Raw genomic sequence first — 18450 nt, 5'->3', positions numbered from 1 at the left:
TTGGATACCCACACTCACCAATGTAGTCTGTCAATAGATCAGCCTCCTCTAACCAAGATCCTCTCCAGTGATACACCCTTAAATGCCCATCATCCCCAAACCTAATCAATCTAGGATTTGAAAATGCAAAATTTAGGATTAATGTCCCGTTGAAAATAATTATTTTCGAATCAAAGATTAGTCCAGAAAACGGGGAACCTTTATCCCCACCAAGTCTTGAGACATAGAGTTGACGTGGATTTGACTCAATGTATGCTAAAAAGCCAAATAGTTGAACTTCAAATGTGAACAAACCTTCACTCCAATTTGCTGCTGATACACTGGATCTCAGCTTTTGTCCAGCATTTGTCATTTGTCCAGGAACCAAAGTGTCTGTAGGATGATCAAAAGACTGCCAAATGATGTCGTTACTTTTGTCAAAGAGAACAATATTTCCCAGTACTGTCAATTTGAATCCCGTAACAACCTTTCCTCTTGTGCTTGTGCTATTACTCCAAATCAAAGTGCCATCTGAGTCCATCAAGAATAAACCTCCATCTTGCCTAAGTTGCAAGGTTGCATTATCTCTAACTGGATTATTCCGATTTGCTGACCAAACTAATCTCGCGTAATATAGATAAGAATTATTGTTACTGATCTTTGGGAATAAAAGGACGCCAAAAACGCAAGCAGTACCATTGTAATCACATAAGAAACCACAGACAAACAGAGTCTCGTTCCCTTCTCTCGATAGGATGGGTGTCAGTGTGGCTCCATCTGTGGAATTCACTACATAGGAGCGGGCGCGGCTATTGATCCACGAAATGGAGGAATTGGTGATAAAAGTTTCAGGAGGTTGACAACTAATCAAATGCTGTGAAGAAATGATGAGTAGACTGGCCATGAAAAGAATGGCACTATAATTAAGCACCATTGTACTATTTTTATCAGAAAGAAGGCTCTGCTTGATTGATCACTATGTCTTAAAATTCATTGTTTTATTCGAGTAGTTTTTTCTTCGAAAAATTGTGGTTTCAAATCCTCAGAATTCGATTGGTTTCGATTTCTCAATTTGTAGCCACAACTAAATCCATACCATCAGTTTTTTTTTTGTCCTGTTGTTGTGCTTTTTCTTAGTGTAGAGTTAAAAGGAAGAAAAATATAACAAAATTCTAACATTTGTGACAACAATGGCATTTTAATACTGACAAAACCCAATAAAGGTGACAACAATAGCATGACTTGAATAAAAATAAAGAAAATAACACGGAAGCGAAAATATGTGAAATTCAAGAATAAAATCTTTAAAATTGAAAAAGAGAAAAGGGTCTGATATTCCCTTTAACTTTCCAATTTAGAGCTGAAGCGGCTCACATAGATATGCCCTTTCCTTTTCCTCTAACAGAAATGAAAAAAAATTAATAATTTTTTTTATTAAGAAAAAAAATCCATGTAGGAATATATTTGAAAATCACCCAGCTCCCAATTGGATGAGGACGGCGGATCTCCTCCCGGGGAATCAATATCCAGTGCCAGCTCTATGCTTTGATAATTAAGGCATATGCCTTAGTCCTCCAATTTTAGGGGCCTCAAATTTTTGTCAAGAATAAATTATGTGTCAATTTTTTAATATAAAAATTAATTATTTATGATAAAAAGTATCTTTTTAAAATATATATATTATTTTATCCTCTTTTAACCTCATTATGCTCTAACTCTTTATCTTCAATTAAAATTTATCAACTTATTACATAATTTATGTTAACCATTCATATCATGATCACATCAGTGAATATTTTTTTTCAATGTTGAATTGATAAAATCATATTTAAAACAAATAATAGAATATTTTTTGAAAGAAATCATTTATAAAAAAATATTAAGTAATAATTTGCATTTGAATAGTCCAAGAAAAATATATTTCAAATCAATACATATGAAGTTTGTTTGGATTTTATATTGGTCTTCCAATTGAAATTTCGTTTTAGGCCTCCGATTACATTGAGCCGCTCTGTCGATACCGATAACCATTCCAACAGAGCCCACTCAGGTGGAACCAAACCTTCAAAAAGAAGGAGGTAATTCATTCAGCTGTTCAAAATGAAATGGCTCATGATACTCAATAAGTAAATTAGGCTGGGAACAAAACTAAGAATAGATTGCTCACACGAAACAGATTGGCCAGGTGGATGACGGTAGCGGACAAGAAATGCCCCTTATGTTGTAATGAGGATGAATCAATCGAACATCTATTCTTCCTATGATCATATGCAGCAACTGTATGAGAAAAACTACTAATGTGGCAAGGGATCAGAAGAAAAGCTATGGGATGGACAGGGGAGCTTCAATTCACTGGGCTAGTGCACATGCAAATAGTGGTAGCGTAGCTGCAGATATCTACAGGCTCTCCTTGGCATGTTGTATATATGCTTTGTGGCATGAGAGGAATGTAAGGATCTTTCAAAATCAGAAAATTGAAGTTAATATTCTGTTGAGAAGAGTGGTCCAAGAGATACATAAAAGAGGTACAATATATAGTAGGTTAAAGAGGATGTTAGAGAGCTTGAATTACTATCCTAATTAGCTTGTATTTACATAGTACTGCTTGTATAGGATAGAAGAGGAAGTCTTGGAGCATGCAGACATGGGGTTGTCCATTGCCTGTCAGTTTTTTTTTGCTTTGTAATTATCACTTGGTAGTAATAAAATTTTTACTTACCAAAAAAAAAAAAACTAACATTTCTATAGTAAGACTGAAATTGTATTATTAATAATAAGGAATTATGAAAAACACAAAATGGTCAACAAGAATGATCTGAGGTTTAATATCCAAATTAATAATCCTTTTATTTGGCAATAAATTAATCATAATACTTTTTTTGCAATAAAATTATCATAATTCTTGAAAACAATTAAATGTGTCAGACACGGCTCTGCAACCAGCGGTATCAGAATCTCAAACCCTAGGTCGGCAGGCAGCAGTCATGGCTGCTACGGCCACTGGACGGCCTCCTTTCGAGGCTGTCCAGCCCTCCCCACCACCCCAAACCACCACATACGCCACCCTTTTCAATTCCAATACTATAAATCCTAAACAATCTGCCCTAATTAACTCAAAAACGATTATAAAATCAATCGAAATAATTCATGGAGAACCTACTATCACGTTTTCAATGGAGGAAAGGCAAGACTTTATGATCGAAGAGGGATTACATCAAGCAGTGGTGTTTAAATTATCCCATGGTGCGCCAGATTTGAATGTATTAAGGTCAATTTTACCGAAACATCTTGGTACCAAGGGCAATTGTTTAATTGGCTTACTTGCTCCAAGATAAATTTTGTTGAGGTTTGATCTATATGAAGATTATGTACTAGCTTTATCTCGCTCAGTTAATTATCTTCTCTACAATGGAGAGGAGCACCAATGTAGGGTTTTTCCATGGTCCATTGGATATAACCCTAAGGAGGAAACGACGTTAGCTGTGGTTTGGATTTCTTTACCGAACTTATCTCCAGATTTGTTTGCAAAGAAGTCTTTGTTGTCTATAGCATCAACAGTTGGGAAACCAATAGCTATAGATAAAGCTACTCAAATCAAGTCAAGACCTAGCACGGCTAGGGTCAAGGTTATACTTGATCTAATGGAAAAGCTTCCAAATCGTATAAGGTTGCAGTTTGTGAATGGAAAATCTGGTAAGTTGATCGAGGTTTTTCAGGAGATTGTATATGATAATCTACCTTTGTATTGCAATTATTGTAAGCACCAAGGTCATGATGAAGATAGTTGTCGTTTGATTTCGAAAAGAAATCAAAATAACAAACAAATTGATGATACCATTGAAGGTGCTTTAAAAGGTACTACAGATAGTGAAAAGTATCAAGGCGATGCGAGAGAGATATTAAATGAAAAAAGAAAGATTGTAGATGTCGATCAAAGTAAAGCTACTTCTTCAGATCGACAATTGGTTGCTTCCACTTTTGAGCAAAATCATGTAAACTCAATGGATGATGATACAAGCAATATTGGTGTTCAAACAACTACCGAAAACAAAGGTGATTGCAATAACCAAGAGGCTGCTACCAATGAGGTGCAATCAAAAGAAGTTGGGCTAAATTTGATGTCTAATGCAACTAAAAACGCAGAGGGAACACCAAGAGTTGGGGTTGATGCGCCGCGAGTTGATTCAGGGCAAAAATTAATGGATTCAGGACAAAAAATAATGAATACATCTGATGTTGAAGATGCTGAAAATTCTGGGCAGCATGTTTTGCAAGTTGAAAATGAGAATCCAACTAAAAACTGGACACTGGTTGCACACAAAAAATCAACTAGTAGTCGGAGCCTTTCCCCTACTAGTCAAAATAATTCTCCATGTAGTGAAAAGGGTCCGACTGAAAATTTTCATGACAGTGAGAAGAGGCAAGATACTAGTAATGCCTCAAGAGACCTATTATGTTCGAATAGTTTTGATGCTTTATTGAAGACTACTGGAAAACAAGTAAGGTTAACAGAGAATGATCACGATTTGATCCAAGAAAAACAAGTCTCACCACCTGCTTTAAATAGCAAATTAAGTCCAGAAGCTCCTGTATTTGTGCCTAAATGTGTGCTTGCAAGGAAGAATGAGTCAAGTGCCTTAGTGTCAAATACAATTGATTTGGGTGAGGATTCTCTTGATGAAGATGAGGAAGACATGTTGGACATTTGCTTTGATAGAGTGGCTAGGGAAGGGGATATATCACCTAGGCAACAAAGAAGTGGAAGCAACAAAAGTAAAAAGAAGACATATGGAAGGCAACATAGTTGGGACGGTAAAATGACTGAGGAGTTTGTTCCAAGGCACCTACCGATGCGACAGGCAAAGCAAAACCATTTGACAGTATCAATAGGTTCAACTAGATCCAATAAATCCATAAAGAAGATATGAATCATCAAGTGTTGTTGGATAGGTTTGAAGAAGAAGACAAGAGAAAAATACTTCAAGTTACTTTTGATGGGCAATCAATCTTTTTTAATTCATACTTTAGTAATAGAAAGTTTGAGGCTGGTAACTCAACTTTCTTCTTGATTGACATATTTTTACATTATTTAAGCATCCTCATTTGTAATATCATCATGGAGTGTATTATAAACTCTGTGATGATAAAAAAAATACTTAGTTTTCTCTAGCTCTTATTTTCTTCATGCTTGTTAGATAGCAGAAGTTAGGTACTTCATTAGGATTAGTAAGGTAAGGCCTAGCCCCCCTTGCTTGAACTTGTCACAATTGATATTATGTATGTTAAAAAAAAGACGCAAGACATTGTCTAAAAAAAAAAAAACAAAAAAAAAAAATAAAAATTAAATGTGTCAGCACTATTATCCACCGTTGATTTGCTTTTTCATCCAACGGCGTATAAGTTCAATCCTCGTGATTATCTCTCATTGGCTGGGTTATGACTCCTGTGGGCTATAAATATCAAAGTTGGATTGCCTTAGGAACTCACATACACACAACAATTCACTTTTCTCCCGTTTCCATAGATCAAAAAGCAAAACTTCTTCTCTTTTTTTTTCTTTTTTTTTTTTTTGCAGTAGATTAAAAATAACAAATGCTTGGTAAAGGAAAAACCATTGGTTCCATTGCTGCAAAATGGTCTCGTTCCCGCAGCAGCAAAGCCGGTCTCCAATCCCAATCAGTCNATTCATGACTAAGAGGTTGCAAGCCTCCTTTTCACGCTCGACTTACTTTGTCATTTTCCAAAACCAAAGGTTATCTCGCATAATGGATTTCCTTTTCAACCAATCGAGTCGAACTACAAGCAGCCTGATTCTCTAAGTTGAGGGATATGTAGGCGAGCTCAATGTCGAAAACTCGGTTGTATTCCAACATTCACTCTCAAATCTTATTCCTGAGCATTCTGGTCCCTCTATAATTCGGTATCAGGATGACTTCTGAATTCTTTCAAAATCGTGCGTCAAATTAAGCATATCAAATTACAAGTGGCCTGAATTCTCATATAGCCTGAGACATGTAGGAAACCCATTTCCGGGGTTCGGCCATAATTCCTAAAAGTCCGTACCAAATCCTTTTTCCTAAAGGCGAAGATGTGGTCGGTTAAAATTGGATTAGTCAATTTCATTTNACTCCTCGCCGCGTTTCCAGCCAATTCAAGCACCTACAAACAATCACAAATATGTAAAATTCAAATATTTGAGATATCAAAAAAGAAATAGTAACAAAATTCACCTCAGCTTCAAGGTACTTGTTGACACCCAATTTTGGACCTCCACATTATAAATTAATCATCGAACTTCTTCAATTTTAAACGATAAAATAATTAGTTTTATAAAATTTCAAATAAATATATATATATATATAACATAGTCTTAAGTTATTTTAAATAGATTTGCTACTTTGTGAGTTTTAAATAATATATATCTTTATTAATATTCAAAAATCGCCTCAAAAAAGATTTTAGTTCCACTCAAATATTTGGTTAATTAGTTTAGGAGTTTATATTTTAAATAATTTAGTTTATAATCAAGTTGATTATTTTATTTTGTTAAAATTAAGAAGCTCATTAATTAATTTGTACTAATTCATCTTGTTTAACTTTGGCTGAATTCGCCAATTAAATTCAAATTGGCTAAATTTTCTTCATTCGGTTATAATTGTAATCTTATGTAATTGCAGTTGTAGCCACTTCCTTGCTAATTTCTTCAAACCCTTTAAGGCACCAATTTTGGGTGCCTTCCTCCATTTATTTCCAGTGATTTAGCTGGCCCAAACCCGCTTCTTCCAGTAGCCCATTCCTATTATCCAATTCCCAGCCCAATGTTAACAACAAATACCCTACTCACAAAACAAAAGAAATACATTCCCAATAACAACACACGTACACCAATATACAAATCCAACTCATTACAACCGACATCAGTAATACCAACGCTAACTCCAGCAACGCGTGGACGACGCGAATGACCCTGTACGCGCCCTCTCTTCAACGACACGTGAACACTGCTCCATAATTCTGTCAATTAGACGGAAAGCAGTAGCGGTGTCAACATGCAGAAAGCGTACGCTGAGTTCTCTGTCTCCTTCCTCAGTCGTCCCTATCCGTCGTACAATCGCAGCAGCACGTGATCTCCCCTTTCCCCTTTCGGAATGGGGTTGAAGAACTCGGAAAAAGGGTGTTTCCCTATTTTGGTGCAAGTTTTTGGAGGATTTGAATTTCGAATTGGGCCCTCTCCATCCGAATTTTCCCCCTTTTTCTACCCTAATTTGCTTGTATAAAAACTCTTTTTGCATTTAGTCTTAAGGGGGGGAATTTTTCCTTGAACAAAAAAAATACCTAAACAGCTAGAGCAAAAATACTTTAATACACACTAAATACACTTTGTAAATGAAAGAATAGCTATAGAGAATACATAAGGAATACGGTTGAAAAAGAGGAGAGGGAGTTTCGATATTAGTTCACATACTCGCTCATTCACTCGAATCCGCGGGAATCTTAGTCCGGTGGTGGAAGTGCCACTTCTAGCTCATCTCGTCTTCAGTTTCGCTGCCCCTGAAAAGGTAAACTATTTGGTTCTTCTCGTTTTAGTTGTTTCTCGGAAGCTTGGGGTCGATTTCTTCTTTTTTATTGCTCGAGTTTCTTTCTTCTAGATTTATCAACTATGTTTATTGATAGTTTGATCCGTTTCGAGTTGGATGTGTTTTAGTTTGTTGAAGTTCGAAACATGTTCTTGGGTGTATGCTTAAGATTTGAGTGTTGTTAATAGTTTAAATGTCTTCTGTATTATTCTAAGTCACTAAATTTATCGTGCTATGAGGATCCTACAGTCATTGTCACTCCCATGTATGTTTCTGCTTGGAGTTTCTTTAACCGAATGTGGCTTGTAGTCAGCGATGTCTAATTAGAAACGAGTATATAGCCTGCATTACCTAGATTTTAATATAGTTTCTGATTTCTTAGGTGATAATTTTTATACGCAATAGTGTCGTACTTACATGTTTATTCATGAGCAATTATTAGGATGGTAGAGATGCTTATATATGAAGTCTGTTATGTTGCTGCCAATTTGATTAAACTATTATAAAAATAAAAGGATGTCTTTAAATGATATAATTTCCTGATTTGATTAAATCATTATAAAATAAAAGATGTCTTTTAATGATATACTTTCCCTCTTTTTATGTTGATAGATTTGAACGTGTCATTTCAATAAAACAACGACACTAATTAATTATTTATCTAATTTATACGCATATTTTATTAATACCAAAAAATAATAATAATTTAAAAGTGTATGCGGTACTTCATTTTATCTTATTTTCATACACCTATCATAATATATTGCAAAGGTTAAATACATAATAATATTACAATACCCAGTTTACTAATTAAGTTTGTTCTGCGTTGCTTAAGCATGAGTATCTTTTCCTATAATTTTGCCCTTTTTAATAACTTTCAAAGCTGCTTGTCACTTGCCCCTCCTTCAAATTACTACTATGTATTAAGCTTTGGGACCGCAATATTGAAATGGTTACCATAGATATAGCAGTAGCCTTAATTTTCGGCAGTTGGGATCTTATACGTTGGAAATTTGGCATTCAATGATCAAATGCCATTGTGATTTACATGTCTTCTATCAACTTGTTTCTTTTTTTTGTAAGCTCGGACAAGTCTTTTCTTTTGGGTCTAAAATTATTAGTGTTCAGCGTCATGGAATTAATGTTAACAACTTAGTTTCCCCACTTCTCATCTTTCATTGTCTGACTGCTTAGCATAATGTGTCTTGATCAAGTATTTACCTTTTTTTTTCTAACTAAGGATCGCAATTAGTGTAGTGTGACATTGTTAGCTAAGTTACTGCTAGTTGTTTGCTATATTGATAAGTTGTGCTCATTTTTGATACATTCATTATTTAGTGATTGGCTTTGATATATTATTGCGGGTTACTAATTCTCATTTTTGTGTTTGCATGTGAAATCTACCCGGGTCCTCTGGACCCTCTCCTTGCATTCCCCTTCGGGCCATGGAGGCCCAATTCTATTTTTATCCGAGCCAGCCTATAAAAATTGACGAACAGGTCCCAAAGTTGAAAGACACAACAGATCAGGAAATTGAAAGATTGGGTTTTAAAGGGCCCACTCTTTTTTTAAGAAATTGTATTTTGTTACTTTGGGCCTAAGCCCCCCTTATCTTGCTTATTATTATTTTGTTAATTATTAGGACAGGTGAAAAAATCGGGTCTAAGGCCCAACGAACAATATTTTTGTTATGTTAGACTAAGACAGGTGCAGGTGATTCGAATGGGCCTTCGGCTCAGAAGAAGATTAGGCCCAAGTACTGGCCCAGGCGAACAGTAAACCAGACTTGGGCCCATTTTTCCTTCTTTACTTTGTTATATCTGTTTACCTGTCGATATTTGTTGTTAGTCTTAAGGTTAATAAGATTTAATTCCCCGAAAGATAGTCATTCTAAACTAGTCTTCTAAAAATTAACTAATTAAATACTCGTTTCCTATAATACTAAAACATAATCTATCAAAATGTTTAACTTAGATAATATTTCATTATTTTTCTATTAAAATAGTTCTAACTATAAAATAGTTCAATTTTGCAAGTTAAACTAAGTTAAAATTATTTTAGCCAAATAATTAATCGTCGGATAACCGCATTAGCGGGTGTTCTAGATGCTTTTAAACCCTTCCTAGAACACTAATATGAACCCCCGAACTCCTTATATTTTCAATTGATTCCCTGTTTTAATCTATTGAAAAAAAAATAGTTTTTCTTGATTTTTCTTTAAAAATTAAGTGGCGACTCTTAAAACCAGTCCAAAATATATTTTCATAATAAAACAGTACTCAAGCACAGCAACAAGGAAGACCGGAGCTTTGGCACCGGCACGTTTGACGTACTTTTCGGCTTTGAGGAACCGGGCGATATAACCAACTGGGAATTCGAGACCGGCTTTGCTGTTGCGGGATGAGACTTTTTTTTTGTAGAAACGGAACCAATGTTTTTCCTTTGCCTGTCATTTGTTATTTTTCCTCTACTCCAAAAAAAAAAAAATGTTTTTTGATCGATAGAAACGAGAGAGAAGTGAGTTGTTGTGTGGAAGTGAGTTCCTATGCAATCCCACTTTGATATGTTATAGCTCGAGTTATAACCCAACCAATGAAAAGAAAATCACGATGATTGAACTTATACTTCATAGGATGAAAGAACTAATCAACGGTGGATAATGATGCTAACACATGTAACATTTAACCCTGTAAGAATTATGATGAGTTTGTTGTCAAAAAAAGAATTATAGTTAATTTATTGCCCAAAAAAAGGATTGTGATGAGTTTGTAGCCAAAAAGAAAGGGATTATGATGATAATCTTTTTTTTTTGGCAACAAACTCATTATAATCCTTTTTTTTAAAAAAAAAATTAATCATATACAATCTTTCTTTTTTCAACAAAGTCATCATAATCCTTGAAAGCAATTAAATGTATCAACATCATTATCCACCCGTTGATTTGCTATATCATCCAACGACGTATGAGTCTAATCTTCGTGATTGTCTTCTCATTGACTGGGTTACAACTTCTGTTGGGCTATAAAATATCAAATTTGGATTGCCTTAGAAACTCACAAACACACAACAATTCACGTCTCTCTCGTTTCCATCGATCAAAAAGCAAAACTTCTCATTGTAATTCCCACACACAGTTGGATATCCGCAGTCTGCAATGGAGTCTGTCAATAGTTCATCCCCTGTCCAAGATGATCCTTCCCAGTGATACAACCCTTAAGTGTCCATCTATTAGGACCGAAATAAGCAGGTGTAATGCGGAAGCTAGCAAAGCAAACCTCGAAAAACCACAAGTAAGAAGACAAACGAGAAACACACCAAAAGAGACAGATTTAACGTGGTTCGGTCAATCGACCTACGTCCACAAAGGAGATGAGCAATCCACTATAAATATGAGAGTACAAAATATAGAGAGAAACAACCTCAAACAATTCACTCGGAATACAAGGAGGTACACAAAATTCTCCCCCATAACCGCAACTCTCAAAACCCTAGGACTACATTGTGAAAGCTAATAAGTTAGAAGGAACAAGCCTATATTTATAGAGTCCTAAAACCTTTCCTACAAGAAAAGGACTAGTCAAAATATTAAAATCTTTTCCTAAAAGGAAAACTTATTTATGGTAAGAAATCAGGGCAAATAACCCCAACACCATCAACCTAAAATTTCATGAATCTACCTGGTTCTTTACTTTTGAATGATATTCCTTTGGTGTAGAGAATAGCAGAAGAAAGGTATAATCGAGAAACCTTCTGCTAGCCCAAGATCGTTAACTAAGACCAAAAGATTCAATTTAAAAGAGGAAGAAGGAGAATGTGTATTTTAAATAAGAGAACTTTGTTATGAAAGAACATTGTTTAATTGCTTTCAAATTGGGTTGAATACAAATGACAATGGCCACCCCTATTCTATTTATACTTGTGTAGGGATGCTTCTAGAAACTATTCTAGATACATCTATAAAAAAAAATCTAGAAAACCTCATCTTTTAACTGTCTAACAAGAATCTAGATTATTCTATACTTTTACTATAAATATCTAAATTATCTAGAACATCTACACATTTCTTAGATACTACACTAGGCTATTCTAGACTTTTCTAGATAAATCTCGAAGAATCATTGGACTATTTTCAGCTATTATGCAATCAAAATGCAATTATCTCGAAGAACAAAAAGGTGTGTTGTGCCTAATACCTTTAGTTTGATCAGTATATGTCTTACTTCGACCCTCTTCAATCAACATGAAGAGGGACCTCATGGAAACTTCTTCAATGTATTACTATTATCATACTATTTTTTTTAATTTTTTTTTTTACTTCTACACTCTTTTCCAACCGCTCAATATTGACTAGAGACAGCAAACATACGACTCAATTTAATTGGTGGTTTAAAGTCAAAATGTGATTTCAAATTATTTAATAAATGAAAAAATAGGTCTAGAAATGTCCCATTATGCCCTTCTTTGATAGTTTAGCTCAAATATATCTTTGCTACTCTATAGTTGGTCCAAATATGCCCTCAGTAATTTAAGGACATATTTGAACCAATTGAGTGATAAGGGCGTATATAGATTTAACTATAAACTAAGTACATATCTGCACAATTTCAAATATTTTAAGGACATAATTGAATATTCTACTTCACTCTAACTAACAGATGCTAACTAAAACCAACACTTAGGGAAAGTTGTACAAGTAACCAAATCCTTCACAATAACTAATTCATTTATTACAGTTTTTGCACTATTAATTATTTATAACTAATACTTGTATAAATCATTATTACTAATTTCCGATTACAATCATATATATATATATATATATATATATATATATAAAATCCTATATCAAGTTAAATAAATGTGCAAACATAAATTCAGGACCATCTTAACCCCTAGGTCACTAAAGCATCGCTTGGGGCCACATATTTTTTGAGGGCCCCATTTTCAAAAAAAAATAATTACTTATATATATGTTATTTAAAAAAAATAAAATTATATGTACTATGAGTGCTATGATTTCTACTAAGGAAATTGCATATGAGATGAATATAAACCTGGATTTCGTAAGAAATAATTTAATTAGAGTTGATTACTTTACATATATATGTAGAGTAGATCAAACTATTTTTTTCACTTCAAAATAGATTTGAAACAATTGAAGCATATCAAACTATTTTTGAATTCTTATTTAGTGGTAAAATATTGAGATCACTAGATGATGAGAATTTTAAAAAATATTGTCTTAACCTTGAACTTTCTTTAATACATAATAGTTAATCTATATTGATGATTTAGATTTATTTTTTGAACTAAAAGTGTTAAGAGAAATATATAATACAAGTAGAAGATAGTAATCTAATGAAAATACTCAATCAAATAAAAAGACTTGATTCCTTTCCAAATACACAAAATGAATTTAACTCAATTACATTACCCTTAGAGAATACTTTTCCAGATTCCACTTCATATTACTTATAGAATAATGTTAACAGTTCTTGTAACTGTTGCCTCAGCCGAAAGAAGCTTTTTCGAAATTAAAATTGATTAAATCTTCTTTAAGATCAACAATGTCTTAAGAAAGATTGAATGAATTATTTATATTATCATTTGAAAAGAAATTATTAAAATAAATTGATTATAAAATAGTACTTAATGATTTCACATCTAAAATAGCTAGAAAAGTAGATTTTAAATAAAAATATATATGATGGAAAAAAAAAATAGGATCTCTCTCTTAAGTTTCGCTTTAGGCCCCTAATGCTGTTGAGTCGGCCCGGCATAAATTTAATTTCAAATATGTAGTATGAATATCTAGTATATAGAAGATTTGTCTTTTATATATAATAATTCTCTTTGCCGGCCATTATAATTAGTTTTTCTTCTTTTTTCTTGCCAGCCTGTATATTATTAGAATTCGTCCCTTATTGGTCCATTTGTCTAGGACTGGCTATTAAGTGATATTATTATTCAGAAATAATATTCTCAAGTAAAAACTAGAATTCATTTTGGAAATGAACAACAATAATATAGTGAAATTTTATAAAATGAATCTGGAAAGAATAGAGCACTGCACGCATACCTTATAGCTATCTGGTGGAGGTAATGAGACTGTGTCTAAAAAATCATCTACTTAAATAGCATTAGCAATAAGAGGAACAAGTTATATTTTTGCAAAATTTCAGATCAACACTAAATCAAAACATAATAATAATTAAATTGTGTGCTAACCTCTTTTAATTAATTTCCTTTTTAAAAATTAACAATAAAAATTTCGAGAATAAGGTTCATTATTGACCATTTCAGAAGATAATGTTTACAAATAAAACAAAATTCCGGTTCTAGTGGTCACATCCCCTTTTTGTCCTAAATAGCTATACCTATTAAAATTTCTATTTTATATTTAATGAAATAATTTGTAATTATAAATATAATACTTGTTTTAAATTATACATTTTAATTAATTTTTTAACTTCATATTTGGTCAAACGGTACTACCTAAATTTGAACGTAAAGAGTACGCATGTGTAATGGAATGAGAATATTCATCCCAAGTGCAAAAATTATACTTTATTTGTTTCACTTATGTGTCTTATTTACTTTTTAGTTTGTTATATAAGATAGTCACAAGATCCAAGAATTTTTCTTTTATATTACACATTTTTTTGTTTAAGGTAACAAGATAATTAAGAAGTTTTTCTTATTTTTTAAAATTTTTTGTGTTTAATCAAATTAATATATATATATATATATATATATATATATATATAATGGGGTCAGAGGTGATCTATGTATATTCCATTCCAAAACAAAATAGTTAACCATAGAGATGGAAATAATACTCACCTCAATTGCAATATCAATTTGTGCAATTTTTCTTGGGATTTGTGCATGGAGATTCTTGAATTGGTTATGGTTAAAACCAAAGAAATTAGAGAAATATCTAAGGCAACAAGGTTTAAATGGAAACTCATACAAATTATTTTTTGGAGACTTGAAAGAAGGTTATATGATTTCTAAAGAAGCAAAGTCTAAACCAATGAACTTCTCTCATGATATTACACAAAGAGTTTCTCCTCTCCTCCATAAAACGTTCACCAAATATGGCAAGTATAGCTCAAATTTTTTCAATTTCGATATATTGTCAAATCTCTCTATAACAATAATGTTTTACTATAATAATCAAGTTTATTTTGGTAACCGGCGTTTCTATTATGTTATAACGGCAAGAAACATATTCAAACAAACGATACTGTTATAAACTATATACACAACTTATTTTACCATACATTCCATACTATTTGAAAAAATTACAAAAATCTTTAATTTCCTCACTCTCTCTCTTATTATCGAATACATAACTCTTACGCGATGATCGGGGAGCGAGCATTGATCGGGACATGTGTGTTTGTGTATCAACAAAGGTAATGTATCGGGACAGGTGTGTCTTCTATCAACAAAGGTAATGTATCGGGATAGGTGTGTCTTGTATCAACAAAGGTAATGTACCGAGACATGATGTATCGGGACGTTGAGTGATGTATCCGAAATCCTTAAATTTTAAGAAATTTTTGTAATTTGGAAAAGAGTATGGATATGATGTAATTAGCTCTTAACACTATAAAATTTGTGTAATTTTTAATTTAATTTTTGAGACAAAAAGCCAAATATTTTTAAAAAATCTCACATTATTAATTTTATTTATTATGAATTATTATTTGTAGCTATTTTTAAATAGTTTAACACTAATTATTTCAGGTAAAATTGCCTTTACATGGTTTGGACCCAGACCAGTTGTGTTAATCAATGATGCTGAAATGGTGAAGGATATTTTCTCAAAACCTTACATTTTTGTGAAGCCAGAGAATTATCACATAATTAAGCTACTAATTAAAGGATTAGCAACAGCTAACAAGGATATTTGGTCAAGACATCATAAAATTATCAATCCTGCTTTTCACCTTGAAAAGCTTAAGGTTAGTTAATTTATACACCATCTGTACTAATTTAAGTGTCTTAGTTTGACTGGTTACCGTGTTTAAGAAATAAATAGAGATTTTTTAATTGTATGATATTAAATTAAAGATATGTGTAGTCTTTTAAATAGTGTAATATTAAACTTGTCATGTTTAGTAATGTTGAAATTGAAAAACTAACTAAATATAGAAAGAGTTGGCTCTTTCTGAGACATACCAAAAAAAAGACTCTTAAATTGGGAGGAATGGGTAGTATTTATTGAAGTGTGTATGACTCAGTCAAATGAGCGTTTTGGATCAGATTTGGATGGGTTAAAGAAAAGGATATTTACAATATTAAATAAATTAAAAAATATATTATAATGGAAAAATAGCAAAATTATATTTTTTATAATGATGATAATTAGGTTAAAAAGAATTTTTCCAAAGAAAATTAAAATAAAGAAGACAAGTATAATATCATAAATCACAAAGAAAGCAATTACGAAACCAAACTTGAAGAGAGGTTTATGTAGCTCTATCCTTTTAGTTTTTTCAGCTATAATAATTTTATGAGAAATTAGTTTAACCAGAATTACTTTAATGATACAAAACAAACATAAATGACTTTAGTAGATAATTTGTTTATAATCGAGTGACTATACATACAAGTTATTCATTCAGTATTGTGTGATTATTTCATCTAAAAATATAAATTGTTACAGAAAATAAATTTTGTTTATTTTGTCCGTAGATTATGGTACCAATATTTTACTCATGTTGTTGTGACATGGTGAGGAAATGGGAGAAAATTGTCACAGAAAATGGATCATATGAGTTGGATTTATGGCCAAATCTTGAAATTTTGACTTCAAATGCACTTTCAAAAGCTGCATTTGGATCAAATTATGAAGAAGGTAAAAAAATATTTGATCTTCAAATGGAACTCAGTGAGCTAGTTATGAAATCATTTCCCCTTCCAGGAGCAAGGTAAAATTACCACTACATACATAGATTGTGTAATATATAATTTACGAGGTTAAATTCACGTATAATCATTGAGCTTTATTCACAGTAACAGTAAAATTATAAAATTATTTTGAAGTAACTTAACTTTGTATACTAGTATAACAATAAAGTCACCTAACTTTATACACTATATCAATAAATTAATTTTGATTACTTAATGTGACAAACGAAACTTATAATATATATAGGCAAAATTTCACTATTTTAATAAAGTGACAAATTAATTTTGAAACTTCACAAAAATAGTAAAAAGAAGTTCAGTGACTATACGTGAAATTAGTCGTACTCCTATGTCTATTGACAACTTTATTTTTAACTTTACTGTAGTCTTTTACCGACTAAAACAAATCGAAGGGTGAAGGAGATTGCTAAACAAGTGAGAAGTTCAATCCAAGGTATTATTACTAAAAGGTTGAAGGCAATGGAGCGAGAAAATGCTGGAATTAGTTACGATGATTTACTTGGAGTATTATTAGAATCGAATTTGAGGCAAATTAAAGAAGGTGTAAACAAGAATTTGGGGATGAGTATGGAGGAAGTTATTGAAGAATGTGAGTTTTTTTATTTTGCTGGGCATGAATCTACCTCAGTTCTGATAATGTGGGCAATAATTTTATTGTCTAAGCATTTGGACTGGCAAGAACATGCTAGACAAGAGATTTTACAAGTTCTTGGTGACAAAAAACCAGACTTTGATGATTTATCACGATTAAAAATTGTAAGTTTCCCTTCATTAAATTTCGGTGTCAAATTAAGCCCATAATCATATAATTCGCCCAACTCACCTAGACTTGGGCGGGTTGGACTTGATCTTAAGTTAGTTCATATGGGATGTGAGGGTCGCTCTGAATCCCATCCCNCCCCCCCCCCCCCCCCCCCAAAAAAAAATAAAAATAAAATTAGTTCATACAAAAGCTTATGCTAGTTTGGGCTAATTTACACTCTAATTTACCTATATTGAAATATTGTTATTTTCATAGAGTTTCATGTTGGTGTAATATAGACACTTTTCATACATGTAATTGAAATATTGTCATTTTCATAGAGTTTCAAATTTCAGAATATTGCTATTTTTAAAAAATGGGATCATCGAAAAGTGGTCAATTAATTTCTCCCGAGTTAGGTTGGTTGTGTTATGATTCATAAACGAATTCACCTTAACTACTCAAATATTGGACGGGTTATAGCACATTCAGTTTACTTTAACCTGTCCAATATATGTAACTCAATCCACTTATTTGACATGATCTCTTTTTTTCACAGGTCAATATGATTCTTCTTGAGACTCTTAGGCTATATCCACCAGGAGTCATGTTTGCAAGAGTCCTTGGAGAAACAACAAAATTGGGAAATATAACTTTACCTTGTGGAGTTCAAGTCAATATACCTACACTTTTCGTTCATCGTGACCAAGAAATATGGGGAAATAACGCAAATGAATTCAACCCAGAAAGATTTAGTGAAGGTGTTGCAAGTTCAACAAATGGAAAATTTGGTTATTTCCCATTTGGATTTGGTCCTCGAGTTTGCATTGGACAAAACTTTGCTATGTTAGAAGCTAAAATCGCGCTTGCCATGTTTTTACAACATTTTACATTTGACATTTCTCCATCTTATGTACATGCTCCTTATCTTGTGGTGACACTCCAAGCTCAGTATGGAGCACAAGTAATACTACGTAAAGTTGTAAAGTCTGCATAACTTCAACTTGCTTGAAATCGAGGCATAGTAATAGTTATTTTGGAATTTGACCAGTTCGCGTCTCATAATGTATGTGGTCAACCAAATTAATAGCATTCACATGGTGAATTTGGTAATGTAGCTTTAACATTGACTATATAAAAAAGATGAGACAAATCTAGTTAAGAAAAATTCCTTAACATCGATCATTCAACCTAAACAAATTACATGTA

General features: G+C 32.6%; 2 protein-coding genes and 1 pseudogene across 2 annotated transcripts; 2 read left to right on the top strand and 1 right to left on the bottom strand.

Moving 5' to 3' along the window:
- Positions 1-913, bottom strand: part of LOC125851152 (G-type lectin S-receptor-like serine/threonine-protein kinase SD2-5) — an 8683-nt pseudogene extending 7770 nt beyond the window's left edge.
- A 2235-nt stretch (positions 914-3148) lies between these two features.
- LOC125851145 (uncharacterized) lies at positions 3149-5077 on the top strand. Its single transcript, XM_049530934.1, has one exon. The coding sequence runs from the start codon at positions 3621-3623 to the stop codon at positions 4905-4907; it is 1287 nt and encodes a 428-aa protein (XP_049386891.1). The 5' UTR covers positions 3149-3620; the 3' UTR covers positions 4908-5077.
- An 11221-nt stretch (positions 5078-16298) lies between these two features.
- On the top strand, positions 16299-18238 carry LOC125851151 (cytochrome P450 CYP72A219-like). Its single transcript, XM_049530940.1, has 3 exons — positions 16299-16498; positions 16865-17255; positions 17801-18238. Exons 1-3 carry the CDS (start codon positions 16299-16301, stop codon positions 18236-18238), a joined length of 1029 nt encoding a protein of 342 aa, XP_049386897.1.
- The last annotated feature ends 212 nt before the right edge of the window (positions 18239-18450 follow it).

This window comes from Solanum stenotomum, unplaced genomic scaffold (assembly GCF_019186545.1).
Source record: "Solanum stenotomum isolate F172 unplaced genomic scaffold, ASM1918654v1 scaffold22997, whole genome shotgun sequence".
Classification (NCBI taxonomy): Eukaryota; Viridiplantae; Streptophyta; class Magnoliopsida; order Solanales; family Solanaceae; genus Solanum; species Solanum stenotomum.
This window is presented reverse-complemented; position numbering and strand designations above follow the sequence as displayed.